This window comes from Lepisosteus oculatus, chromosome 2 (genome assembly GCF_040954835.1).
Source record: "Lepisosteus oculatus isolate fLepOcu1 chromosome 2, fLepOcu1.hap2, whole genome shotgun sequence".
In the NCBI taxonomy this organism is placed as follows: Eukaryota; Metazoa; Chordata; class Actinopteri; order Semionotiformes; family Lepisosteidae; genus Lepisosteus; species Lepisosteus oculatus.
Genome location: NC_090697.1, coordinates 75,930,671 through 75,958,078, shown reverse-complemented (window position 1 = coordinate 75,958,078; position 27,408 = coordinate 75,930,671). Strand labels below are relative to the sequence as shown.

The following is a 27,408-nucleotide window of genomic DNA, read 5'->3' as shown; positions in this document are numbered from 1 at the left end:
GAGCGGGCGGACAGCATTTAAAATAAACAAATAATACATTCGTTAAAGAGACGTAGCCGCTAGTCAAATGTTTCTTTTTAATTTGGAGCGATGACGATAAAGGTGGATTTTTTTAAGTTTATGTATCTGGCGGCTTTCGCCGTGCTAGACTAATGAACAGATGTGAACACATATATAACAAGCTAGCAATGATAACTACATAATTACGGGTTAAACAATTTAACGGCTAACCTCCCGATTTGAAGTCGAGGATTAATTTATAATTCAATATTTTTGTTATAGCTGGGGCAGCAGTGATTCCAGTATGTATTGCCATTATATGTGACTTTAATAATTGCGCGGCCTGTGCTGATTTCTTCTAGTGGAGCTTTATAAAATGAGGTACTTAATTATCATAATGACCATGCAAAAGATGGTCTTCTTCAGAAGCACATTGTGCAGCTGGGACGCCATTATCGCACACCGCCGAGGTCACGCTCCTCATGGAGAGGGGAGGAGGAGAGGGGCGGTGACGTCACACAACTTCCTCTGTCCACACAGTGATGTCACTACGCAGGTGGCTGCGTGGGACCCGCCGCCGCGGGCCGGCACTACTTCCCTCGCCAAAAGCCTTAGCGGTGTGTATCATTCCCCGTCACGTCTCCACCTCCCAGCACAATAGACACCACCAGCCCCTACTAACATTCCTAAAACAACACGAATCGAGTGCTCTTTTCCAATCAACCCCTCCCACCCGATAGGTTTATTGTAAAAGCAGCGAGCAAGCCCGTGAACAGCTGGGACTACTTTGTGCCGGCGGAGGGAGGAGACGCAGGCACCGCTCCAGGAGGCTGGGGGTTGTGCTGAGGTCGTGATGGAATCAAGATGGCGGCTCGTCAAGGCGAGGGGAGCTGAGAGGAGTGACAACGATGAGCAGGGAAACCCGGCGGGGCCGCAGTTTAAAACAAAAAAAGAAGCACTCTCGCACGTTCGGGCCTGAGAGGGGCGGGAGGAGAGGCGACGGGTCCTCTGGGCGTCGGGAAAGGGGGGCGAGAGGGAACGTGACTCCTCTGTCGGAAAGTACGGGAGAGAAAGAGACAGTCTGAGGAACTGACCCCAAACAACAACAACACCGGGGACCAGACAACATCCTGAGAGGGGGAGGTGGGGGTGCGCACGACCCGCTCGCAGGACCACACGCCGAAAACGGCACCAGCGGGGGGAGATCAACGAGCCACCGGTCTGAAAAACACACACACAAAAAAGAAAAAACCCAGAAAGAAAGAAGAAGAACTCAACCCGCCGAGCGATCTGGCGACCCGGCCGCGTCTGGGGGCGCTGTGATGGGCTGAACTGTTCCAGGCCGCGGCGCTCTGGACTACAGCGATCCGGGACGCCCTCGCCCCCGAACAAAGAGGCGCCTATTCCGGCACGGCCGCCCTCTTAGCGAGCCGGCAGCGGGCCTTGGCGCCGTCCCTGCGAGCAGCACCGCGGGGGGAGAGGGTTCAGAACAGCCGGACACCTGCGGCCGGGCGGCCGGGCGGTTTTTTTTTTCCGCAAACGCTGCGGCCGACGGCCCTGGAAGTCCAGCCCGTTTCCTCCGGGCGGACAGTCCCACCTCCTCAGTATTCCGGACCCGAGGGGATCTGATGCCCGTTTGTTTGTGTTTTTGTTTTTGGGTGTTTTTTTTTTGTACATGACCGCTTTCAGTTGTTTTTTTTTTTGACAGGCGATAAGCTTTTTGACCCAGATTTCGCGAGAGTCCTGTCGGAGATAAACTCGCACTTCTGTCGGGAGCGCTTTCAGACTTTGGGGCGGCGGGGGGGTGTCTTGAAGTCGACCTGGTCTGCATAATATATATATATAAAAGAGCACGCAACTCCACGAAGTTACCCTCTGAAACGACTTCGGTGGTCACCGGTGTCAGCGTTTCGCCCGGACGATTTCACGAAACCGAAAACGGCAGCTGCCCCTCGGCCGGGCTGTGCGTCGGTGTGTTTTTTCTCTCCTCCCCAACTTCCCCTCCTCCTCCTCCTCCTCTCATCTCTCGGATTACAAACATCGTCTTGGGAAGTTATTTGACGTTTCCCTTCGCCCTCGACCTCAACCTCGACCTGCGCCCGTCCCGGGGGGGGGGTCCGACAGTGTACCGGGGACTGTGACCGACACCGCCGGACCGGCGTGAAGGAGGTAGAGATGGCGGGGCGGGCTGATCTCGCAGGGTATGGGGGGGGTCCCCCCTCTCGGCCCAGGCCGGTTCCCACGTCTGGGGGGCGCCACTGAGCGGTGTGACGGGGGATAAATGGGTGAAAAGTGTAGTGAATCTGGTGTGTGGTGGTGGTGAGGAGGAGGGGGGTCTGCTTGTATTTGAAGGGCTCTGTTGGGAAAAAATCAACTTTTATTTCGGCCCGCGAGTTCCGGCTGCCAGGGAGGCCGGACAGGCCGGGGCGCCCAGCTCACCCGGTCCCCTCTCCCTCTCCAGCCTCCCGACCCGGACCCTGGACCCGCTCGGCACCGCCGCCGCCGCCGCCGCCATGGAGAGCGACGAGTTCGTCCCGCCGCCCGAGTGCCCGGTGTTCGAGCCCACCTGGGAGGAGTTCGCCGACCCGCTGGGCTACATCGCCAAGATCCGCCCGATCGCCGAGAAGTCCGGCATCTGCAAGATCCGGCCGCCCGTGGTGAGAGCGGGGTGGGCCCGGCCCGGCCCGGGGATGGGGGGGGGGGGGGGTTGTGCGAGGCGGCTGGCGGGGTGTCGTGATCGGGCAGGGCGAGGTGTGTTTTGTCGTGGGGGGGTACCACTGACAGCCCCCCCCGGAGGCCCGGCCAGGCCGCAGCCCCGCCGCCGAGGCGCTAGAGGCGAGCGCGTCGCGTTGAGCTGGGAGCCGCTAGTATCCGCGGAGAAGGGTCGGAGGAGTTTGGGGCACCGAGAGGGAGGGGAGGGACGTGGGGCCCCAGTCTCGCCATGCTGGAGGGGTGGAGGAGGAGGGGGAGACCCCCCCCCCCGCTGCCCTCTCCAGTACACTCAGGCCACAACAGATGAGACGACAGATCCGTCAGACCGCAGCGGAGATCAGACACGTCATCTCGTCTTCCTTTGTATCTCCGAGATGCCTCCTCGCCAGAAACGGATCATCAAGGCCCGTTTTCTTCCAGCCGGCTGCGCTGGGGCGCAGGGGGCCCGGAGCGGGTCTGGACTGGGCCCCTGTACCGAGCGGACCCAACCAGAGCGGCCCAGAGCCTCTCTTACTCGGGGAGACCTTAAACTCAGAGGTGTCGGCACCGCGGGGTGGTCTGTGGTCTCACCACAGACTGAGGTCTGTGATCTCGAAGAATTAAAAAAAAAAATACGGTTAGCGTTTTTTTTTTTACCCTCAACTTCACACACATTGCCTGAGCCGTACGACTTCTGGACTACAGCCACGGTCTCTGATTTGCTGCTCTGGCCTTCGCCTGGAGCTCTGCCCGGCGCAGGAAAACCGTCGGGCTCAGCGAGTTTCAGGGCATCGTCCCAGGAAGTCCATCCTCAGCAGGTCCGGCAGAAGTAAAAACAGCCCTTGTCTGTGTCTCGGTGCGGCCTCGTCTCTGCTGGTGTGGCGTTCGGTTTGGGGTCTCCTCTGGAGGGTGGCCCTTGGTCATTCTTGGGGGTGGGCACACTGGTGATGGACCCCTCCAGGGCCTCTGGGACTCGGCCACAAGGGGGCGTGCTCACCCCCGAGGGGCTCCTGGCTGTGTTCGGTTCTGTCACCTGCTCATTGACACGTGCTGTGGATCGTGAGAAATTGAACACGCTGTCTCAGAAGGCACCAGATGTGTCATGAAAAACCGGAAGCTCGTTGTTATTTATTTAAGCGATCCAGATGTGTTCAATTCAGCACTTTTACAGATTACTTCCCTGCTTGTCATTCGGGTGTGTCATAAACTGTTTGCGTCTGTGAAAAGCATGGTCTCTAGACCCTTCTTAATGTGGAGATGACATTTCCATAAGAATGGGCAGGAAATTCCCTCTCAGTCCACTAAGTTCTGACAAAAAACATCTTTTTACCCTTTTCTGACTTGCATTTGATGTGAATCTCATCATCATCACCACCACTGACGGGTTGAAGAAGAGGCAGTTGAATGATCACAAGTGAAGGACAGGAACTCTAGATCAGGGGTTCCCAATACTGGCCCGGGGGACCCCCACACACCTGCTGGTTTTTGTTCTACAGCCCCATTGCCAGGTTTAGTTCAGACTCTGTGAAGGGTTTTAATTCCTTTCTTCAATAACTTTAAATCTCTACCCTCTGAGTGGGGAGAAAAATCTCAGAGGTTCTAACCAACCAAGCTGCTGGTTCAGTTAAGGGCTCCTGTAAAGCTGCAGTGAAACCCAGCAGATGTGGGGGTGCCCCAGACCAGGAGTCTGAGCCCCTGTTCCGGAGTGGTACCCGTCAGAGCCTTTTATGGGTCACCCTTAAGACATCCGCCTCTAAACACTAGGAACACGTCCGATTTCACCTCGTGAGCAGGCGGTTTGTGCTGTAGTGCGTTTCAAAGGCCGCGAGGAATTGAAATGCAGCACCCGCTAGGACCTCAGCTGGCCGTTTGTGACTTCATTGGATCGATCCATTTATTAGATCGATCGGAACGCGTGTTCCCGGTCCTCGCGCATGGATTTCGGGCGGGATGAGGACGGAGCTGTACCGATGTGGGGTCAGAGACCAGAGGGTCTCTCGCCTGCTCCTCCACATCCCGCGTGCGCGCCCCAGTACTGTTCACACCCTCCGGTGCCCAGCATTTCTGCACGCCAGGGGGAGAATTGGTGTCGGCAGTGGGATTTGCGCGAGAGTCGTGGTGTGATCCGTTCACATGGGCGTGTGATCGGTTCAGTCTGAAGTGGGTTCCACTTCCTTGAAACCGGGGCTACTCAGATTTGCGAGTTTCTTCTCTTAACATTATCGGCAGACAGCAGACATCTGGTTCTGATGATCAGTAGGTGTGTTGTGGCAGCAGAGATGGCCTCTGTGTGCAGCCACAGCATTGGGGTGGATGTGAAGGGCCGGTCTTCACATATGGGCGGTTCTGGCTACTGACACGAGCGCATGTGTATCTATAGACGGGTTCCAGCGAATAATTAATTGTTATATTTAGTGCACAGGTCCTCACTAGCATTTAATTATCAAGCACGTAAAAAAGATTACAAAGAGAAAAGGTCGTTCAGTCCATCCAACTCCTTAATCCACCTGATCCTTAGTTTCCGATGCTCTTCCACATAGTTTCGCCGGTGTCCTCTGGATCGTGTTTCGCTATTCATCCAGAGGAAATCTTCTGGAGAGACATTGTAGATGCCTGCGAGGGTCTTACATGCAGGATTCGGGTCCCCTTGTTGTCTTCTGTGTTCAACAGTAAAGTGACTCAGTTCTTCATGCCCACCGGAAGAGCGCATTGCTTTGTTCCCAGACAAATGGAAGTGTTCATTTTCACAATATTTTGAATATGTTGAATCTCAAACACGAGACTTGCGTGTGAAGCTGCTTATCAATGAGGGACTGTGGATTTTTATCCAGGCCTCACGTTTGTGAGGTTTTATTCTGATTGGGCCCTGACATTGTGCGCTTGTCTTTGTGAATATTCTGGTGCTGATTATTTCCATCTCTGCGCTGTCTCCCTCAGGACTGGCAGCCCCCCTTTGCAGTGGAGGTGGACAACTTTCGCTTCACACCTCGGATCCAGAGACTGAACGAGCTGGAGGTCAGTCCGTCCGTCGGTCTCCGTCCGGTGATCACATCGCTAGCAGCAGCAGCAGCAGCCTGTGTATTAACCCTCCTCTCCCCCTGTCAGGCCGAGACGCGTGTGAAATTGAACTATCTCGACCGGATCGCCAAGTTCTGGGAGATCCAGGGCTCGTCTCTGAAGCTCCCCAACATCGAGAGGCGCATCCTTGACCTCTACAGCCTGGCCAAGGTACTGTCCAGTCGCCTGCCCTGGGCTGAGACCCTTCACTGACCCGGCCTGGTCTCACCGTCCTGTGTGTGTGTGCCGTTTCCAGATAGTGGCGGACGAGGGCGGGTTCGAGGCCGTGAGCAAGGACCGGCGCTGGGCCCGTGTGGCCCAGCGGATGGGCTACCCGCCGGGGAAGAACATCGGCTCCCTGCTGCGCTCGCACTACGAGAGGATCGTCTACCCCTTCGAGATGTTCCACTCCGGGGCCAGCCTCATGGTAACCCCCCCGTCTGAGCCTCTCGCTGGTGCTGCCTGCCCCAGTCAGCCACCTAGTGCATTGGTTCAGCTCAAGGTGCTCCATTGATTAATTAGAAATAGCAGTATTGTCAGAGGAATTGCCCATCACATACGATAGTTGTGTGATTTGTTTCCTCTCTTAAGCAGCATCTGCCCTTTCCTGTTGCCGTCTCCCTCTGTGTCTCCCAGCAGCGTCTCTGTGTCTCACAGCAGTGTCTCTCTGTCTCTCTCTCTCACGCAGTCTGTCTCTGTGTCACAGCAGTGTAAGCCCAGGCAGCCCTACGACAGCGAGGAGGTGGACAAGGAGTACAAGCCCCACTCCATCCCCCTGCGGCAGTCAGTGCAGCCCTCGAAGACCATCAGCTACGGTCGCCGTGCCAACCGCCTCCAGCCAGACGTGAGTAAAGAGCACCCCTAGAATTCACCGTGCGGCCCAGAATGCCCTCTATTTCCAAACTTACGGGACCTGTATACACTGTACTTCAAAATGCGTACTGCAGCCCTGCGTGAGACTGAATCAGCCAGATACACTGTGATTGTAATAGAACAATATAAATATTTTGTCCACTGTGCCTTGTCCACTACAACCACATAGTATCTTCCCAAACATACTGTATTACCAGACTTTAGCCCCCTTATAGCATAATGTTGTATCCCCGAACATACTGTGATTCTGTATGCTGGTGTAGTGTATTCCCATGTACGGATAAACTGTTGTCCACATATTAATAAGTCACAGTTCGACGGTATGGCACCACACTCTGACACCATGTGACTGTACTCCAGTGCACTGCCAAAACCCAGCAAGCCTCCTGTGTGGTCAGTGTGAATGTATAGTAGGAAGTAGAATACTAATACTGCGCCATCACCCAGCTTGTTCTGCCTCCAGTATAAGTATATGCAGGAGTAGGAAACAACAGAATACTCTGTCGTTCTGATTGTTATAGTGTTCCAAACACAGATGCGTTGAAACTCCCTCATTCTAATGGGAGTTTGAACACTACAGTGCTCATCTGCTATGAGCCCATATTGCAACACTGAGCATTTTCATCAGTATTTGTAAGTGTACTTGTAGCCCCATATGTTAAAATCTGAGAATGATCCCTGCTAGGGTAAGACTGATTGTGTCTGTAGCTTTGAGCCCCAATACATTTCTGCTTGGAACCCCATTCACAAAGTGCTGCACCCTACTACCATGGTGCAGTATGAGAGGGTGGGGGCTCTGGGACTCCCAGGATGAAGACGATCCCCTGCGCCTGTGCACTGAAGTTCCGTCCCCTGTGTGGCAGATGTGTCCTGTTATGACTGTATCAGGACTGCCCCACCATGGCCCACAAACACTGCCTTTCAGAACCTCTCCCCCGTCTCTTCCTTCCCATCCCTCTCTCCATCGTCCTCTCCTTCCTCCCACCCTCTCCCCCCTCTGTCCTCTGGCCTCTGCGCTGTCTCCTCCTCGCTCCCTGTCCCCGTATGTACCACTCTGGCTGGGCAGGCTGCCTCAGGGTAGGAATGGCGTCTCCTAATGTGTGGGCTTCATCAGGTGTTTTTGTTTAACCGTTGTTTATATAATTTGCTGATTTGCGTTCGTGCAATTAAATTAGCTTAATTCCCCTCCTCTCGAGTTAATTGGTTAATTAGTGAACCCCCTGGTGTGTTTGTGCTCTGGAGGACTCCCAGCATGCTCTGTGTCTTGTGTGTGGCTTTATAATGGCTTTTGCAATGCACACCTGCGCTCGCTTGCTCGCTCCCCAGTCTAATTGCACTCACACATTCTTCTCTCCCCTATTCACTCTCATCCTCACACATTCATCCATTCTCCCTCTCCTCCCTCTTTCCCCCTTCTCCCACATTCACCCCGTTCTCTCTCTCCTCACATCTACTCCCTCCTTCTTCTCCTCCTCACACATTAACCCCCTCCTTCTCTCCCTCCCCCGTCTGTTGTTCAGTACATCTCTCTCCGTGTCCTGTCTGTACTCTCCTGTCCATTGGTCTGTTCTTGTCTCCATGCAGGACCCCGACGGCTCGCCTCCCTTCCCCCACAGCACCGCCCTCAACCCCCACCACACTGCGGTACTGTCTGTCTGTCTGCCTGCCTGACTGCCTGTCCGTCTGTCTGTCTGTCCTGCATACACATCCCTGTCCATCGGTGGATCTGTCATCGCCCATATCTGTCTGTCAACTCGTGACCCATCTCTGTCTCACTGCTCATCTTTACCTGTCTGGCCACTTGTCTTTCTGTGCTCCTCACCGAGTCTCTACATCTGTCTCTGTGTCCATCTGCCTCTGCCTCTCGTCTGTGTCTGTTGGTCACTGCGCAGTCCTGTCTGGATTGGTTCTGTCTCACCTGTCTGTGTTCCACACCTGACCCGGCGTCATGCATCTGTCTCTCTCTCTGTCTGTCCGACTCTGACATGACCCGTTTACTGTCTCTGTCCCCGCCTGTCGGCTGACCTGTCTGTGTCTGTCTGCGAGTCTCTGTCTGACTGACGTGACCCATGTACTGTCTCTATCCCTGCCTGTGTCTGTCTGCGAGTCTCTGTCTGACCCTGATGTGACCCGTGTACTGTCTCTGTCCCTGCCTGTGTCTGTCTGACCCTGATGTGACCCGTGTACTGTCTCTGTCCCCGCCTGTGTCTGTCTGGGAGTCTCTGTCTGACCCTGACGTGACCCGTGTACTGTCTCTGTCCCCGCCTGTGTCTGTCTGCGAGTCTCTGTCTGACCCTGATGTGACCCGTGTACTGTCTCTGTCCCTGCCCGTGTCTGTCTGCGAGTCTCTGTCTGACCCTGATGTGACCTGTGTACTGTCTCTGTCCCTGCCTGGGAGTCTCTGTCACTGCGGTTCTGATCTAGGGTTGGGAATCCTCCAGCTGCTGAACCAATATGAAAAAATCCCTGAGAGCAACAGAAAGGAAAAGAATCCGAAGGAGAGGGAGGGAGATGGAGGTGTTTGTGTTCGCCTGCCCAGAGCCGTCTTTTAAAGTCCGCTCAGTCCCTGGGGAGCCACACTGGGGCTCTCGTATTACCCAAGAGATCATTCTGCAGTTTGCTGATCACATTGGCCAATTTCACCATTTAATCATAAGAATAATTCCATACACTTCTATAGCGCTTTTCTGGACACTCCACTCAAAGAAAACACTGTACAGGTAATGGGGATCCCCTCCACCACCAGTGTGCAGCCCCACCTGGATGATGCGATGGCAGCCAGAGTGCGCCAGAACGCTCACCACACACCAGCTATCAGTGGGGAGGAGAACAGAGTGATGAAGCCAGTTCAGAGATGGTGGATTATTAGGAGGCCATGATTGGTAAAGGCCAGGGAGAAATTTGGCCAGGACACTGGGGTTACACCCCTACTCTTATTGAGAAATGACCTGGGATTTTTATTGGTCATGGAGAGTCAGGACTTCGGTTTTAGTTCACATCCGAAGGACGGCGCCTTTTTTACAGTATACTGTGCCCGTCACTATACTGGAGCAGTAGGACCCACACAGACCGCAGGGTGAGCGCCCCCTGCTGGCCCCACGAACACCTCTTCCAGCAGCAGCCTCAGCTTTCCCAGGAGTCTCCTGTGGGCTGCCAGCTGTGAGTTGCAGGTGATGTAGCTGCTGGCTATATAACTGGTTGTATGATCCTCTTGCACATCTAACTGCAGTTTACCATCCTTTCACTGCTGCTGGAGTAGTGCCTCATAAAGTTGTTTTTTTATAGAAGTTTATGACTGATTACCACAGTAATTGTTCACAGTAGTTAGGGTTGCACAGCCCACAAAACCATTTAGAGTGGTAGGCAACTCTTGTCATATAGCAGTACAGGATAAAACCACAAGGACAGTCACTGGGCGACAAGTTGGGATGAGTCAGGTACTGTCGATTCACTGCGACACAGAGAGCCCCCTCAGCTCTCCAGTTGCTCTTATCCTCTTCCTGAGTAACACTGTAGCAAGGTAGGGTGGGTTATTTAATCAAAAACAGGGTTGACGCAGGGCCTGGGATTTCTGTCACATGAGCAGGTTCAGTAACGCCACCAGGGCAACACAGTGACTCAACAGCAGGAAAACGGGAGCCTGTAGCAGGAGCTGCTCCGAAAATTAGCCCTTCACCTCAACCACCTGGCCAGCGAGCTGCGAGATGCCTGGCGGCTCTTCGGCTGCAGTGTGGGTGTACCAGGCGGCTCAGTGCTTGGAGTGGTGAAGTAGTCCTGAGGGGGTGGAGTTCTGCAGTGCTGAGGGGCAGAGTTTCCCAGGCATGCTTGCAGGGTAACGGCAGTCGAGGCTGTACTTCTCGAAAAACACTGACACCGGAGCCAGAGCCTCTGGAGAACACTTGTGTAATCTCTCCTGCTCTGTCCGGTATTGTTTCGTCTTTCCTTCTTCCTCCAGCTTTTTCTTCCTTGCTTACTACCTTTCCCTTGTCTTCCAGTGTCCCCCCCCCAACCCTGTAGTCTCTGGCCTACTGCTGTAGTGTCTCACCCCTGTGTCTCTGTCCTGCTGCGCAGTCAGCACTCGCCTCTCTGTGCTTCTGCAGGGCTGTGCAGTAGTGTCTCACCCCTCTGTCTCTGCGCAGCTCTGCTGCAGAACAGTCAGTGCTCACCTCTGTGTGTCTCTCTCTCTCTCTCAGCCGGAGCCCACAGAGGAGGACATAGAGAAGAACCCAGAGCTGAAGAAACTGCAGATTTATGGTGCTGGACCCAAGATGCTCGGGCTGGGACTGGTTCCCCGGGACAAGGGCCCCCGCAAGAAAGGTGACACCACTCGGGCCCGGAGCTGTGTTGGTGATCTGTCCGCTGGTGCTGAGGCACTGCGCTGCACTGTCCCCTAGGGATGAGAGAGAGTACTGCACTGTCTGTGCATGCCAAGACACTACATTGTACAGCACTGTACACGAGTGCCAAGACACGGCACTGTACGCTAGTGCTGAGATGCTGTATTGTCCTGTCCTTTAGTGCCAAGGCTGAACTGGTGTCTTTGTGCTGAGGAGGTTTAGCATTCTGTACACTAGAGTTCACTCTCTCTTTCCTGCAAGGAATTATATAACCAAACGTTGTTTGTCGTGGAAATTCTGATTTTACAGTAGACAACTCTTTTCTTTGTAGCCACAATATTTCACAAACTAATTTTTGACTTTTGTCATTGACTCTTCCTTTCTTCGTATTGCTCATTGTTCGTTACGGGACGCGGCGCCTCCAGACGAGCTGCCCCAGACGGTGATCGTGCGGGACAGCGTGGTGCCGGTGAAGGAGGAGGACGCCGAGCAGGAAGGGGCGCCCCCTGCTGTCCAGGTGAAGAAGGAGGAGGAGCTCGCCGAGGACGAGCCCTGCACCAAGATGACCATGAGGCTGCGGCGCAACCAGAGCAACACGCAGTTTGTGAGTCTCGCGGGGGGAGAGCGTGTCAGTGTGAACCCCCCCAGAGCTATAATAATAGTTCCTTACACTTATATAGCGCTTTTCTGGACACTCCACTCAAAGCACTTTACAGGTAATGGGTCTCCCCTCCACCACCACCAATGTGCAGCCCCACCTGGATGAGCGCCAGAACGCTCACCACACACCAGGTCTCAGTGGGGAGGAGAGCAGAGGGATGAAGCCAATTCATAGATGGGGATTATTAGGAGGCCATGATTGGTAAGGGCCAATGGGAATTTGGCCAGAACGCCGGGGTTACACCCATACTCTTTTCGAGAAACGCCCTGGGATTTTTAATGACCGCAGAGAGTCAGGACCTCGGTTTTACATCCCATCCGAAGGACGGCGCCTGTTTTACAGTACAGTGTCCCCGTCACTGTACTGGGGCATTAGGACCCACACGGGCCGCAGGGTGAGCGTCCCCTGCTGGCCCCACTAACACCTCTTCCAGCAGCAGCCTTAGTTTTTCCCAGGAGTCTCCCATCCAGGTACTGACCAGGCTCACGCCTGCTGAGCTTCATAGGGCTGCCAGCTGTGGTTCTTCAGCAGCTGGGGCCTGTGTCTGTCTGCGGGTTTCAGAGGCCTGATCGCCTCTCCCCTTCTCTCCCTCTCCCTCCGCCAGGTGGACTCCTTCGTGTGCCGGATGTGTGGCCGGGGGGATGAGGACGAGAAGCTGCTGTTGTGCGACGGCTGTGACGATAACTACCACACCTTCTGCCTGCTGCCCCCCCTGACCGACCCCCCCAAGGGTGACTGGCGCTGCCCCAAGTGTGTGGCTGAGGTGAGCCGGGTCGAGGTGGGGGAGCGGCTGGCAGCGTGTGGATCGCCGTGCGCGGCTGTGTCCCGGGGGTCTCGCCTGTCACAGCGGATGCGTGAATGTGCACCGGGGCGCCTCTCACTCTTCGTCTTTCTCCTCCTGTCCCCCCCGTGTTCTCAGGAGTGTAAGCGGCCGACGGAGGCGTTTGGTTTCGAGCAGGCCACTCGGGAGTACACGCTGCAGAGCTTCGGGGAGATGGCCGACACCTTCAAGTCCGACTACTTCAACATGCCTGTGCACGTCAGTAGCCTTGACAGAGCAGTCTGTGCATGTGTGGTAGTGTGACGACACTCTGCTGTTGACGGTCGTCACTGAATTCTGTTGTTCTTGTGTTCTGTTAAGTCGCATCGGACTTCTGCCATATTTCTGCGTGTATTTACGAAGTGTGTAGATGGTGCCCACAGTGTTTTGTGTACTGATGTGTTGCTTGTTAGTGCGGTGTTTGAGAGACAAGAGGAATTGGAAAAAAAACAATTTTGTCTTGTGTACTTATGGATGTGTTAATGCAGTGCTGTGTGTACTGATGCGCCGTGTGTGCCATGCAGTGTTGTGTGTGTCCTGATGCGTTGCGTGTGCCGTACAGATGGTGCCCACAGAGCTGGTGGAACGGGAGTTCTGGCGCCTGGTCAGCAGTATTGAGGAGGACGTGACAGTGGAGTACGGAGCTGATATTCACTCGAAAGAATTCGGCAGCGGCTTCCCTGTCAACGATGGCAAGAGAAAGCTCACACCCGAGGAGGAGGTGAGGCAGGGAGGTCAGAGGGCAGGAGGAAGGCTGCACTGCAAGAGGCAGGATATGAGGCAGGCAGGGAGGTCAGAGGGCAGGAGGAAGGCTGCACTGCTAGAGGCAGGATGAGGCAGGGAGGTCATGGGACAGGAGTGGGGCTGCACTGCTAGAGGCAGCTCATGAGAAGAGTGAGGGTGAAGCCAGCAGGGAGGGAGGAGGGAGGGAGAAGGAAAGATAGAATTGCAAGCTTACCGCCATGTCTGAGGCTCATGTTACTGCACGACACTTAATAAAAGTTAATAACTGTGTGTATTAACTCGCTCTCCCTTTCTTCGTCAGGAATACGCTCGCAGTGGCTGGAACCTCAATGTGATGCCAGTGTTGGAACAGTCAGTTCTCTGCCACATCAACGCTGACATCTCAGGCATGAAGGTGCCCTGGCTGTACGTGGGCATGGTGTTTTCTGCCTTCTGCTGGCACATCGAGGACCACTGGAGCTACTCCATCAACTACCTGCACTGGTAACTTTCATACTGTAGACACACTGAGCTGCTCCATCAACTACCTGCACTGGTGTCTCTCACACTGTAGACACACACTGAGCTGCTCCATCAACTACCTGCACTGGTGACTCTCACACTGTAGACACACACTGAGCTGCTCCATCAGCTACCTGCACTGGTGTCTCTCACACTGTAGACACACTGAGCTGCTCCATCAGCTACCTGCACTGGTGACTCTCACACTGTAGACACACACTGAGCTGCTCCATCAGCTACCTGCACTGGTGACTCTCACACTGTAGACACACACTGAGCTGCTCCATCAGCTACCTGCACTGGTGTCTCTCACACTGTAGACACACTGAGCTGCTCCATCAACTACCTGCCCTGGTGTCTCTCACACTGTAGACACTGAGCTGCTCCATCAACTACCTGCACTGGTGTCTCTCACACTGTAGACACACACTGAGCTGCTCCATCAGCTACCTGCCCTGGTGTCTCTCACACTGTAGACACACTGAGCTGCTCCATCAGCTACCTGCACTGGTGTCTCTCACACTGTAGACACACACTGAGCTGCTCCATCAGCTACCTGCACTGGTGTCTCTCACACTGTAGACACACTGAGCTGCTCCATCAGCTACCTGCACTGGTGTCTCTCACACTGTAGACACACTGAGCTGCTCCATCAACTACCTGCACTGGTGTCTCTCACACTGTAGACACACTGAGCTGCTCCATCAACTACCTGCACTGGTGTCTCTCACACTGTAGACACACTGAGCTGCTCCATCAACTACCTGCACTGGTGTCTCTCACACTGTAGACACACTGAGCTGCTCCCATCAGCTACCTGCACTGGAGTCTCTCACATTGTAGACACACTGAGCTGCTCCATCAGCTACCTGCACTGGTGACTCTCACACTGTAGACACACTGAGCTGCTCCATCAACTACCTGCCCTGGTGTCTCTCACACTGTAGACACACACTGAGCTGCTCCATCAACTACCTGCACTGGTGTCTCTCACACTGTAGACACACACTGAGCTGCTCCATCAGCTACCTGCACTGGTGTCTCTCACACTGTAGACACACTGAGCTGCTCCATCAGCTACCTGCACTGGTGTCTCTCACACTGTAGACACACTGAGCTGCTCCATCAGCTACCTGCACTGGTGTCTCTCACACTGTAGACACACACTGAGCTGCTCCATCAGTTTCCTGCACTGGTATTACTCTGTTATATAAGCTAAGCCTGACAGCGGCCTCTCCACTCCCCCCAGGGGTGAGCCGAAGACGTGGTACGGGGTCCCCTCGTTTGCCGCGGAGCACCTGGAGGAGGTGATGAAGAAGCTGACCCCCGAGCTGTTCGAGAGCCAGCCCGACCTGCTGCACCAGCTGGTCACCATCATGAACCCCAACATCCTCATGGCCCACGGCGTGCCGGTCAGTCTCGCCGTCTGCCAGCGCTAGTTCAAGTGACAGACTGGCAGAGTGTGGGGAGGGGGGGGGTGCCCTGCACAACGGCTACCCCAAAGAATTTGTTCAAGCACCCTCAACCTTGTGGTGGAGCCAGAGGGATTGTCCTGACTTCTCGTCTGTTTGCCCCACACCCCTGATTGAAGTTCTGGCACCATCAGAGATGGGGTTGTTAACTTTCTGTCCTTCTGTGTGTAATTGGCGTCTGTCATTTCTGGACAGTGTGCGCTGCTGAGAAATCGGTGCTGCCTTCGCAGACCACCATCTGCGTCTGTGAAGTGACTTTGCTTGGGTGTGTGGGGGTGTGTGTGTGTGAAGAGAATAAGCCATCAGGAGTTTTATTTCATCTTCGTTGCAACGCCTGTCAGTTGTGCCTCGGCTGCCCCGCCCCCTCTCCCCATCGCCTGGTCCAGCAGTTGTCCTGACCTGCCCCTCTGTGGGCTGCTGTCCTCCCCCAGGTGGTGCGAACCAATCAGTGTGCGGGGGAGTTCGTCATCACCTTCCCCCGCGCCTACCACAGTGGTTTCAACCAGGGCTACAACTTCGCGGAGGCCGTCAACTTCTGTACGGCCGACTGGGTGAGTACGCTCTGCTCGGGCGCCGGGATGTGCGCTACGCTGGCCGGATGCGTACGGCGGGTGTCCTGCTCTCCTTCGTTATGTCCGTCCATTCACTTTCTAACCACTTCTTCCAAGCCGGACCCTATCACAGCAGTCAGCAAGCGCAGGCAGGACGCACCCGGGACCAGCCAGCAGTCCCTCGCAGGGCGCACACAGACAGACACACACACACACACACTCCCACCAGGGCCAGTGTTCCCAGAAGCCCATTAACCCACCAGCATGTCTTTGGGCTCTGGGAGGAAACCCCCATGAGCGCAGGGAGACCATGCAAACTCCACACAGACAGCACCCCAGGAATTGACCCTGGGGCCCCAGTGCTGTGAGAGCACAGCTGACCACTGACCACAGCTGATGTACCGCCCTACATCCATTCTATGCATTACCTGTTTTTTGGGATACTGCAGTGTCCAGATTTTGTGCATGAACCGTTGTCCATCTTTCCCCCCCCCCCCCCTTCTGCTTTTCTTCTGCCCCCCCCCTCCCCCTCCACTCCAGCTGCCCGCCGGGCGCTCCTGCATCGAGCACTACCGCCGCCTGCGCCGCTACTGCGTGTTCTCCCACGAGGAGCTGACCTGCAAGATGGCCGCCTGCCCCGAGAGGCTGGATCTCAACCTGGCCGCCGCCACGCACCGGGAGATGTTCATCATCGTGCAGGAGGAGCGGAAGCTGAGGAAGGGCCTGCTGGAGAGGGTGAGGGAGCCGCGGGCGGGACCGGTCAGGATGGGGGGGGATTCAGACTCGGAGGGGTGCGTTCCTGATCCCCGCAGACGGTAGTTTCATGCCCCCCTGAGCCAGCAGGGTTGTTACGCAGCAGGAGCCTGCTGGAGGAAGAGGTGGGGGGGCGGGGGGGGCAGCACGGGCGTGATCTTTAATAAGTCCTCCCTGCCTGAGCGCCGCCGTCTCCGCGTGTGTCCAGGGCATCACCGAGGCAGAGCGCGAGGCCTTCGAGCTCCTGCCTGATGACGAGCGGCAGTGCGACAAGTGCAAGACCACCTGCTTCCTGTCCGCGCTGGCCTGCTACACCTGCACCGAGCGGCTGGTCTGCCTGTACCACACGCAGGACCTGTGCGCCTGCGCCACCGACAAACACTACCTCAGGTACGGCTGCCCCCCTGCTCTCTCCCCCTGCCTGACACCTGTCCACTGGGCCCCTGCCTGCCTGCTCGTCTCCATCCTCTCCGTTCTGCACTCCATCTTTAAGATATTTCAGAGTGTGTTAACTCCACTCCCTCCGTATCTCAGTGTGTATCTCAGAGTGTTGTGTGTGTTGACCCCTCTCCCTCTCCGTTGTGCGTGTTGACCCTTCTCAATTCGATTTTCAATTCGATGCTTTGTTGGCATGTCCGATGAGTACAATCGGTGTTGCCAAAGCACATGCAAAATTAAATTAACGTAAACACAAAACCCCCCAAAATCTACAGTTTACAACAAAGACGTAATGTATTTACATATACTGTAAACATATGGAGCATTATTGGGAGACAGGCTCACTGTTCCTCAAGCTGGGACAAGAGATCCCATACTGGGCTGCCAGTTCAACTGAGTTCCCTCCTCCCTCTCCCAGCAGGATTGGGACCCGTTGTGATTCTGGCAGGTGTGGGAACTCTGGGATTAGATTTCTGAATTTAAGAAGAATGTTTCTCTAATCCCAGAGTATCTGTCACAGTGCAGTAGGAAGTGCACCTCTGCCTCTCTGGGCAGCCAGGTCTGCCTGTGTCGCCCAGTTTCTATGGCCAGGCTGTGGTCATTGAGCCTGTACTTCATCAGGGTCTTTTTCTGTTTGCTGTTATTTAGCTTGGTTAGATATTCGGCTAGTGTGTATTGTCTGTTCAGCATTCCAGTTTGTGTTGTCAGTGTGTGAGATATCGTTGTTTGATCTGTGATGTGGCTGAGTCTGAGTTGTGGTGGTCTAGCAGTGCTGTCCTGACGCTGGCTGGTGTCGGTGTGGCTCGGGCCAGTGAGCCTCAGAACCAGCTAGCTCAGAGGGCTCCTTTTTGTACTCTGTTCTTGGCTCAGCAGGGCTTTGTGGTGGTAGGAATTTTGCTCACTGTTTTTTAGCTGTAGCTCTCTCTCTCAGTGGAGTGTTGTGTGTTGAGTGTGTATAAATTGGCTCCTCTTTGTCTCTGTCCGTCTGCAGGTACAGGTACACTCTGGATGAGCTCCTGGCCATGCTGCACCGGCTGAAGGTTCGAGCCGAGTCCTTTGACTCTTGGGCCAGCAGAGTGAAGGAGGCTCTGGAGCTGGAGGAGGGCAACAAGAGAGGTGAGGGGGGAATCTGAGAGGGATCTGCGCTCCTCGCTCCTGGCCCTGCGGCTCTTGAGGACCGGGAGTGCGATCACTGCTTTACCTCCAGCTTTCCAATCCTTTCTGCTCCCGGGCAGAATTTGACCCAGCGTTTCTGTCCGCAAATATCTTTGCACTAATTCTCTAAAACTGTTCAAAACGAACTAGGCCTTGCTTCCGCGCACGCCTCTGGACGTACGAGTGAGCCCGCTGTCTCGTGTGCACGCGCAGGTGTGGAGGAGCTGCAGGCCCTGCGCGACGAGGCGACCGAGAGGAAGTTCCCCGACAACGAGCTGCTGCAGAGGCTGAACACGACCATCGCGGACACCGAGCACTCGGTCACCGTCTGCGGCGAGCTGCTGACCCACACGCACAGCAGGTAACGCCGCCCGCCGCGGCCCGGCGCGCGCTCTGCACCGGGGGGTGCGGGCGGGCTGCCCAAAGTCTGAACGGAGGCCGTCTCTTGCAGGAGAATGACGTTGGACGAGCTGAAGGCATTTGTGGATCGGATGCACAGCCTGCCGTGCGTCATCAGCCAGCTCGAAGAGGTCAAGGTGAGAGGAGGCGCCGAGACGTGCCGTTCGCCGCAGCTTGTGAAAACGGGAAATCCGTGGCGGGACTGTAGCGCCCCCTGCGGTTCTGTAGCGCCCCTCTTGCGGTTCTTGTCCTGGACGGTCTGCGGATTGACGCCTCTCCCTCTCTCGCAGGCCCTCTTGGAGACCGTGGAGCAGTTCCAGCGCAGTGCCCGGTCCGTCCTGAAGGGGGCGGAGTTGAGCCCGGCCTGCCCCGAGGAGCTGGAGGCCCTGCTGGAGCAAGGGAGCCGCCTGGCGGCCGAGCCCCCCGAGTGCGCCCTGCTGCGGGGGCTGCAGGAGCAGGGCCGCTGGCTGGAGGAGGTGCGGCGGACGCTGGGCGCCGGGGGGCAGGGCGTGACGCTGGGGGTGCTGCGCGGCCTGATGGAAGCCGGCTGCAACATCCCGCAGAGCGTTGCCGTGGAGACCGCCATGGCGGAGCTGCAGGAGCTGCTGACCATCGCCGAGCGCTGGGAGGAGAAGGCCCAGATCTGCCTGGAGGACAGGTACAGTGCCCAGTGAGTTTCACTGTACACTACCTCAGGTGTGGCTGCTGTACTGTAGCACCTTGTAGACTAGTTCAGCCTGCAGAGAACACTACAGCAGTACAGTGAGCACTGTGTGAAAGCCCAGATCTGCCTGCAGGACAGGTACAGTGCCCAGGCTGTTCCTGTAGCACCTTGTAGACTAGTTCAGCCTGCAGAGAACACTACAGCAGTACGGAGAGCACTGTGTGAAAGCCCAGATCTGCCTGCAGGACAGGTACAGTGCCCAGGCTGTTCCTGTAGCACCTTGTAGACTAGTTCAGCCTGCAGAGAACACTACAGCAGTACAGATAGCACTGTGTGAAAGCCCCTGCATGGCTGTTTTTTGATTTGTCATTCCAGGCAGAAACACCCTCTATCCACACTGGAGGCGATCGTGAACGAGGCCCAGCTCATCCCTGTCCAGCTCCCCAACATCCTGGCGCTGCAGTCCAGCCTGGCCCGGGCGCGAGAGTGGGTCACCGACCTGGAGGAGATACAGGTCAGTACGCTGACCACTGCAGTCCGGCCCGTAGCAGGAATACTGGGCCAGATAGCCAGTGCTTTACCTCTGACTGACTGTGATTAACCAGCGGTGCATCCAGAGCTGCTCCTTTGAGTTGGCTTTTCAATTTCTAACCCCCAAGAGGGGCAGTTACGGCCCCTCTACAGCTGATGTCTGTGCCCCTCCTCCCCCCTGTGCAGAACGGAGAGCACTGCCCCTGCCTGGATGACCTGGAGGGGCTGGTGGCGGTGGGCCGGGACCTGCCCGTGAGGATGGAGGAGCTCAGGCACCTGGAGCTGCAGGTGGCCAGCGCCCACTCCTGGCGGGAGAAGGCCAGCAAGACCTTCCTGAAGAAGAACACCACCTACAGCCTGCTGGAGGTGAGGCGGGGGGCTGGTGACGCCGGTGGGGGAGGGGGGGGACCTCGCCCCCGCGAGGGGACCGGTCTCTGACTCTCGCTTGGCCGCGGCCCCCCTTGCAGGTGCTGTGCCCCTGTGTGGAGGTGGACGCGGACGGCGCCCCGCGGGGACGGAGGGGCCACAGGAGGGAGAGCGAGGGCCGGCTGTACCGCTCCGACACGGACAGCCTGGGGCTGTCGGCCCAGGACCTGAGGGACCCCGGCGCCATAGTGAGTCTCTCTCTGTCCGGCTGATGGCCGGAGCGCTCCCGTGTTCCCCCTCTCAAGCTGCCCTAAACCGGAGGACGTTAGTGTAGGCTTGTGGAATCGGCGTTGTGACGCGCTGAGGAGACGCTCTCCTGTGGCGGACAGGCAGTCCTGACGCCAGGATACGCTTCCAGACATAAGGTGATTCAGCCAATCGCATGGTTTGATCATTGGCGGAAGAGTGAACCACTGAGAGCTGATGTGTGGTGAGCGTTCTGGCGCACTATGGCTGCCGTCGCATCATCCAGGTGGGGCTGCACACTGGTGGTGGTGGAGGGGATCCCCATTACCTGTAAATCCCTTTGAGTGGAGTGTCCAGAAAAAGCGCTATATAAGTGTAAGCAATTATTATTATTATTATTATTATTATTATTATTATTAATAATAATATTATTATAACTGCTGATCTGTATTTATATACAGCAGAGGTGAAGCCGATCAATCGCCTGATCAGGAAGGTTTTTAACCGATGTGAGTCTGATCGTTTGTGAGAGGGAGTCTTTATTGTGAAACGCAGTTTGTGTTGATAGGTGTCGGGGGGGAATGCGGGGCCGTATGGTCACCCCGCCCGTGGGCCGATTCGGGGGCTGGGCTTCCCTCTCAGCCCCTCCCGCTCCCTGTCTCCCGGCCAGGTGGCGGCGTTCAAAGAGGGCGAGAAGCGGGAGAAGGAGGCCATGCGCCGGCTGCAGGAGGCCAACCTGGCCAAGCCGGGAGCCGCGGAGGCCAACGGCGGCCCCCCCGGCGCGGCGGAGCGGGCGGAGCCGGGCCGCGGCGACAGCCCCCCGCCCCCCAGTCCCGGTCCCGGCCCGGGAGTCTGCGTGTGCGGCACGCCCCCACGGCCGCCCCTGGCGCGCTGCGACCTCTGCAAGGACTGGTTTCACGGGGGCTGCGTCCCCTTCCCCAGCCTGCTGCCGCCGGGCGGCCCCCCTCACGCCAACGCCAACGCCAACGGCGGCGCCAGCGCTGACCCCCAGCACGGCCCCGACGGCGCCACCTGCTGGTGGGACTGGGACTCCAAATTCCTGTGCCCGCTGTGCCAGAGGAGCCGGCGGCCGCGGCTGGAGACCATCCTCGCCCTCCTGGTGGCGCTGCAGCGCCTGCCCGTGCGGCTGCCCGAAGGGGAGGCCCTGCAGTGCCTGACGGAGCGCGCCATGAACTGGCAGGGCCGCGCCCGGCAGGCGCTGGCCAGCCCCGAGCTGCGGGGGGCGCTGGAGAAGCTGCAGGCGCTGAGGTGGCGGCTGGAGCCCCCCGGAGCGCCCGCGGAGGGCGGGGGGCCGGGGAAGGAGGAGGAGGAGGAGGATTCGGTGATCGTGCTGTCGGACACCGAGGGGGTCATCGACCTCACGGAGGACAGCAGCCCCTCCAAGTCTGGGAAGAAGGACGGGGCGCCCCCGTGCAAGGGCCAGGAAGGGAGCGAGGCCAAGGTGGGTGCGGCCGTGCGTGAAGGAGTGAGAATGCGTGTACCCGGGGGGGGGTCTTGTGCAGGGGAAGTGGTGCCCCTCGGTGTGTGACCCTGTGTTCGTCCGTGTTGCAGGCTGGCTGCGAGAATGGACACAGCAGGACAGCGCCCCCCGTCTCCACGGCGTCAGGTCAGTCTCCCGCACGCTCGCACGGGACGGCCCGCTGGCCTCGGGGAGCGGATTCAGAATTGAAGGGCTGCGTGTCGCTTCTTGTTTCGACTCGTGCGCCGGCTGCCTTCCGCATCGCTCGCGCGGACAGGTTTTTGCTGCCTCCATTGTCCCCCTGCGCGGCGCTCGTGAGCACAGGCCCTCGGTCACCAGTAACCCTCGCCGGTCTCTCTGGCCGTGCTGGGTTGGTCCGCTCAGCCGGTGGGGTGGCAGCGGCTGAGTGTCGGCGTGTGGATTATCCCCTCTCTGTCTCTGCCAGGCGTGGAGGGGCTGCGGGCTCTGCTGCCCCAGCTGAAGGGTCCCGTGATCGGGCTGTCGCCGGCGGCCCGGGCCGAGCTCGAGGAGCTGCAGCTGGAGGGGGACCTGCTGGAGGTCACGCTGGACCAGGGGGCCATCATTCGCCGGGTCCTGCTGGCAGCCGGCCGGCCGCCCCTGCAGCAGCTGGAGCAGCTCATTCAGGTGAGGGAGGGAAGGAGGGGTGAGCTGGAGAGGAAGGGAGAAGGGGGTGAGGTGGAGGAGGTTGGGGGTTGAGGAGGTTGGGGGTGAGGTGGAGAGGGTTGGGGGTGAGGTGGAGGGGGTTGGGGGTGAGCTGGAGAGGAAGGGAGAAGGGGGTGAGGTGGAGGAGGTTGGGGGTGAGGTGGAGAGGGTTGGGGGTGAGGTGGAGGGGGTTGGGGGTGAGGTGGAGGGGGTTGAGGAGGTTGGGGGTGAGGTGGAGGGGGTTGAGGAGGTTGGGGGTGAGGTTGAGGAGGTTGGGGGTTGAGGAGGTTGGGGGTGAGGTGGAGGGGGTTGGGGGTGAGGTGGAGAGGGTTGAGGAGGTTGGGGGTTGAGGAGGTTGGGGGTGAGGTGGAGAGGGTTGGGGGTGAGGTGGAGGGGGTTGGGGGTGAGGTGGAGAGGGTTGAGGAGGTTGGGGGTGAGGTGGAGGGGGTTGGGGGTTGAGGAGGTTGGGGGTGAGGTGGAGGGGGTTGGGGGTTGAGGAGGTTGGGGGTGAGGTGGAGGGGGTTGGGGGTGAGGTGGAGGGGGTTGGGGGTTGAGGAGGTTGGGGGTTGGGGGTGAGGAGGTTGGGGGTGAGGTGGAGAGGGTTGGGGGTGAGGAGGTTGGGGGTGAGGTGGAGAGGGTTGGGGGTGAGGAGGTTGGGGGTGAGGTGGAGAGGGTTGGGGGTGAGGAGGTTGGGGGTGAGGTGGAGAGGGTTGGGGGTGAGGAGGTTGGGGGTGAGGTGGAGAGGGTTGGGGGTGAGGAGGTTGGGGGTTGAGGAGGTTGGGGGTGAGGTGGAGAGGGTTGGGGGTGAGGTGGAGAGGGTTGAGGAGGTTGGGGGTGAGGTGGAGAGGGTTGAGGAGGTTGGGGGTGAGGTGGAGGGGGTTGGGGGTTGAGGAGGTTGGGGGTGAGGTGGAGGGGGTTGGGGGTGAGGTTGAGGAGGTTGGGGGTGAGGTGGAGGGGGTTGGGGGTGAGGTGGAGGGGGTTGGGGGTGAGGTGGAGAGGGTTGAGGAGGTTGGGGGTGAGGTGGAGAGGGTTGGGGGTGAGGTGGAGGGGGTTGGGGAGGTTGGGGGTGAGGTTGAGGGGGTTGAGGTGGAGGGGGTTGGGGGTGAGGTGGAGGGGGTTGAGGAGGTTGGGGGTGAGGTGGAGGTGGTTGGGGAGGTTGGGGGTTGAGGTGGAGAGGGTTGGGGGTTGAGGTGGAGAGGGTTGAGGGGGTTGAGGTGGAGAGGGTTGAGGGGGTTGGGGTTGGGGGTGAGGTGGAGGGGGTTGGGGGTGAGGTGGAGGGGGTTGAGGAGGTTGGGGGTGAGGTGGAGAGGGTTGGGGGGTGAGGTGGAGAGGGTTGGGGGGTGAGGTGGAGAGGGTTGGGGGGGTTGGGGTTGGGGGTGAGGTGGAGGGGGTTGGGGGTGAGGTGGAGGGGGTTGAGGAGGGTTGGGGGTGAGGTTGAGGAGGTTGGGGGTGAGGTGGAGGGGGTGGAGGAGGTTGGGGGTGAGGTGGAGGGGGTTGGGGGTGAGGTGGAGAGGGTTGAGGAGGTTGGGGGTGAGGTGGAGAGGGTTGGGGGTGAGGTGGAGGGGGTTGGGGGTGAGGAGGTTGGGGGTGAGGTGGAGGGGGTTGGGGGTGAGGAGGTTGGGGGTGAGGAGGTTGGGGGTGAGGTGGAGGGGGTTGGGGGTGAGGTGGAGGGGGTTGAGGAGGTTGGGGGTGAGGTGGAGAGGGTTGGGGTGAGGTGGAGGGGGTTGAGGAGGTTGGGGGTGAGGTGGAGAGGGTTGAGGAGGTTGGGGGTGAGGTGGAGGGGGTTGAGGAGGTTGGGGGTGAGGTGGAGAGGGTTGAGGAGGTTGGGGGTGAGGTGGAGGGGGTTGGGGGTTGAGGAGGTTGGGGGTGAGGTGGAGGGGGTTGGGGGTTGAGGAGGTTGGGGGTGAGGTGGAGGGGGTTGGGGGTGAGGTGGAGGGGGTTGAGGAGGTTGGGGGTGAGGTGGAGAGGGTTGGGGGTGAGGTGGAGGGGGTTGGGGAGGTTGGGGGTGAGGTTGAGGGGGTTGAGGTGGAGGGGGTTGGGGGTGAGGTGGAGGGGGTTGAGGAGGTTGGGGGTGAGGTGGAGGTGGTTGGGGAGGTTGGGGGTTGAGGTGGAGAGGGTTGGGGGTTGAGGTGGAGAGGGTTGAGGGGGTTGAGGTGGAGAGGGTTGAGGGGGTTGGGGTTGGGGGTGAGGTGGAGGGGGTTGGGGTGAGGTGGAGGGGGTTGAGGAGGGTTGGGGGTGAGGTTGAGGAGGTTGGGGGTGAGGTGGAGGGGGTGGAGGGGGTTGGGGGTGAGGTGGAGGGGGTTGGGGGTGAGGTGGAGAGGGTTGAAGGGGGTTGGGGGTGAGGTGGAGAGGGTTGGGGGTGAGCAGAAGGATTGGGACAGCTGGTACTGAGCTGGGGGGGTTGTGGAGATGGAGAGACACAAAGGGGGTTCAGGTTAAGATATAGGCCTGTCTTATACACAGGAGGGAGACGGATAACAGATCACTCAGGGAGAATAGTGATCTTTTTAGAAGAAGGTTTTCTAGGGAGGATCTCCAAGCAACCTGTTGTGCTCACATGGATGCCCCTGTTTCTCTCTTCCCTTGTCCGTCTCGTTCGACCTCAGATCGAGCTGCAGGAGCAGCGCAGCATGGGCCGGGGGGGCCGAACCCGGGACTCGCGGAGGAAGAGGAAGAGCGAGAGGGGAGGAGGGGGGCTGGGGGGGGAGCTGTCACTGTCCCAGGATGCCTCGGAGTCCAAGAAAACCCGGCCTGTGAGCCAGCAGCAGCCCCCCTCCACAGACACAGAGACCACGGAGGTACGGGACCACACGGCGTGACCACCCCGATGAATCTGCACACTTGTAGGCTTCAGCTCCGTCGCGGTTAATGTTTTTGACCGAGTCTCCCACTCGTGCCCCCTCGTGTGCTCTTCACCGGTAGTGGGCAGTATCTGTCAGCTTGCTCTGCGCGCCGCTTCGGTGCCCAGCGTCTGTGCTGACCTCCCTCTCCCTCTCTCTCTCAGGTCTTGTGATGGAGTGGAAGAGGCTGCCCTGTTGGGGCTGTTCTGGAGACTCCAGCAGGCAGCAGACGGGCCTGAAGACGGCGCGTCACTCCGGGGCCGAGGGGGGGGGTGGGGGTTGCGTACGGACTGGCAGACCAAGGACACAGCCGGCCTCCCTCTCTCCTTCCGGCCCCTCGCCTCTCCAGCGCTCTCCTCCCTCCATCTGACTCTCAAGGGCCTTGCAGACCGGCGGAGGAGCAGCCCGGCAGGGTCCAGATCCCTTCGGATTCAGACGGAAACACGTGGAGACAAACCGCAGACGCTCGGACTCTCCCCCTCCTCCGTTTTTCCCCGTTAGTTTCCTTTCCCCATCTTCCCACCTCTCTCGCTCTCCTCTCACCTCTTCGTCTTGCCCGGCTCTCTCACCCTTTTCCGAACGGATTTCTTGCCTGACCGGCTGGAGGGCAGTAGCTCCGCTGCCCTGGTCCGTCTCTCTCCCTCTGTCCCCTGGCCCCCGCGAGAGGGAGTGCGTCTCTCCGTCTTAATCCAGTGCACCCCCTCTCTCCGTGTGCTGTGGGGAGGGGAGTCTGAACTTCGCCCTCCTGTCTCCCGTGATGAAAGGGGTCTGGAGGGGTTTTTTTGTGAACAGGCAGCAGAAACCTGCCGCTCATTGCAGCTGGCTCCTCGCGCACTCAGAATCTGCTCTTTTTGTTTCATGGACACACATTTGGAAGCAAGACCCCACATGCCATGTTTCTGTTTCTATTGTATCTGCTTCTGGTGTGTGTGTTCTGGACGGAGAAGAAGGAGAAGGGACTGTAGGCGACACGGGTGGTTGGAAAAGGTCGACAGGCTTGGTTTCTTGGTGCTACTTATTCCCCGACAGGTATATTTCTCTTTCTCTCTGTCCCTGTCCTCCTCACTCTCCTCCTAACTCCCTCCTCCAAAGCCCAGACTTTCTCACTGTCCCCTGCTCCTTGATTTGATTATTTCCAGCTCTGGGTTCTGATAATGATGGTTATTATTATATTATTGTTATATTATTATTATTGGTATTGTTATTATTACAGACACACAGTTCTCGTGGGTTTGTGTTCAATCTTTTCATTTCAAAGTTGCCTTTTTGGTTTCTTTTCCTCTTGATAGAAATAAAGGTTCAGGAATTGTTTTAGGAACTTTCAGCTGTGTGTTGGTGTCCGTGTTGGGGGCAGTGTGTGTGTTTGAAGGGGGGATGATTGGGTGTGTGTGTGAGGGGAGAACAGTCTGGTACACTGATAAGAGTGATCCCGGGTGAGGTTTGTATGTGTCCTTGATTTCACAGCCGACAGGAATTCAAGTTGCTGTTGAGTGACGTGTGCTGGAAGTTCCAGCGACGGCCGCACGGTGGCAGCATCGTTGCGCAATCACGCTGTCCGCAGCTGAACATTAAACTCGTAAAGGCGGACCCTTCTGCACGCATTCAATAGAGCTGTGCGTGGACTGCCAGTGGTCCGGTCTCCTGCCCCCGCGCTGAGGTGCCCCCTCGTCTCCCCCTGACCCCGAGTTCCTCCAGGCACGTCAGCCCTGGAGCCTGGAGACCTGTTACTGCACCTCGGAGGGTTGAACACACCAAGCATGGTTTTTCCTTGCAAAGGAACAAGTAATAAGTTTATTCCATGCTAAAAAAATGAAGAAGAGAACACAACGTTTCGGCCGTGGAGCCTTCTTCAGGTGTCAATTGTTTTTCCTTAGCGACACGCATGTGGCGACACACCACATGCGTTTCTCTACACATTGGTGTATGTTTTAAAAGTAAGATATTGTAACGCAACAGGGGTTCAGGCGGGCGCCCTTGCCGCATCAGGTCGGACCCGCACTGTCGGGGGCTCGAACCCGGGACTCCTGCGTCACTCAACAGGGACACAGCCCAGTGGCTGTAGTCCTGATATTACAGGGAAGGGCAGAGTGGTAAGCCGGCTCTAAAAAAAATACGGGCTGAACTGAGTTCATCGGCTCTTTTCCTTTGCGCTGGTGGTTTTCAGTC

At 57.7% G+C, this 27,408-nt stretch overlaps 1 protein-coding gene across 3 annotated transcripts; it reads left to right on the top strand.

The window, feature by feature from the left end:
• The first annotated feature begins 606 nt into the window (after nucleotides 1-606).
• kdm5c (lysine demethylase 5C) lies at nucleotides 607-26,566 on the top strand. 3 transcript variants are annotated; one of them, XM_069183962.1, is made up of 29 exons: nucleotides 607-2,169; nucleotides 2,462-2,657; nucleotides 5,629-5,706; nucleotides 5,797-5,919; nucleotides 6,005-6,175; nucleotides 6,437-6,592; nucleotides 8,206-8,265; nucleotides 10,815-10,938; nucleotides 11,384-11,562; nucleotides 12,224-12,382; nucleotides 12,539-12,658; nucleotides 13,002-13,160; nucleotides 13,485-13,666; nucleotides 14,934-15,096; nucleotides 15,588-15,707; nucleotides 16,248-16,442; nucleotides 16,669-16,850; nucleotides 17,890-18,014; nucleotides 18,267-18,414; nucleotides 18,505-18,589; nucleotides 18,743-19,122; nucleotides 19,492-19,630; nucleotides 19,834-20,013; nucleotides 20,115-20,261; nucleotides 20,930-21,721; nucleotides 21,832-21,886; nucleotides 22,185-22,384; nucleotides 25,009-25,200; nucleotides 25,407-26,566. In XM_069183962.1, the coding sequence occupies exons 2-29, from the start codon at nucleotides 2,514-2,516 to the stop codon at nucleotides 25,413-25,415; spliced, it is 4,767 nt and encodes a 1,588-aa protein (XP_069040063.1). In that variant the 5' UTR covers nucleotides 607-2,169; nucleotides 2,462-2,513; the 3' UTR covers nucleotides 25,416-26,566. The 3 variants fall into 3 exon arrangements, with proteins under 3 accessions (XP_069040063.1, XP_069040075.1, XP_069040069.1); XM_069183974.1 differs by having other exon boundaries at nucleotides 608-2,169; nucleotides 6,455-6,592; nucleotides 18,743-19,110; XM_069183968.1 differs by having other exon boundaries at nucleotides 608-2,169; nucleotides 18,743-19,110.
• The last annotated feature ends 842 nt before the right edge of the window (nucleotides 26,567-27,408 follow it).

Bases quoted from the DNA above. Each gene is read 5' to 3' on its own strand.
- kdm5c (XM_069183962.1), top strand. From the start codon at position 2,514: ATGGAGAGCGACGAGTTCGTCCCGCCGCCCGAGTGCCCGGTGTTCGAG. The intron at 5,920-6,004 runs GTACTGTCCAGT...TGCCGTTTCCAG, and splicing joins ACCTCTACAGCCTGGCCAAG to ATAGTGGCGGACGAGGGCGG. The intron at 19,631-19,833 runs GTCAGTACGCTG...CCCCCTGTGCAG, and splicing joins CCGACCTGGAGGAGATACAG to AACGGAGAGCACTGCCCCTG.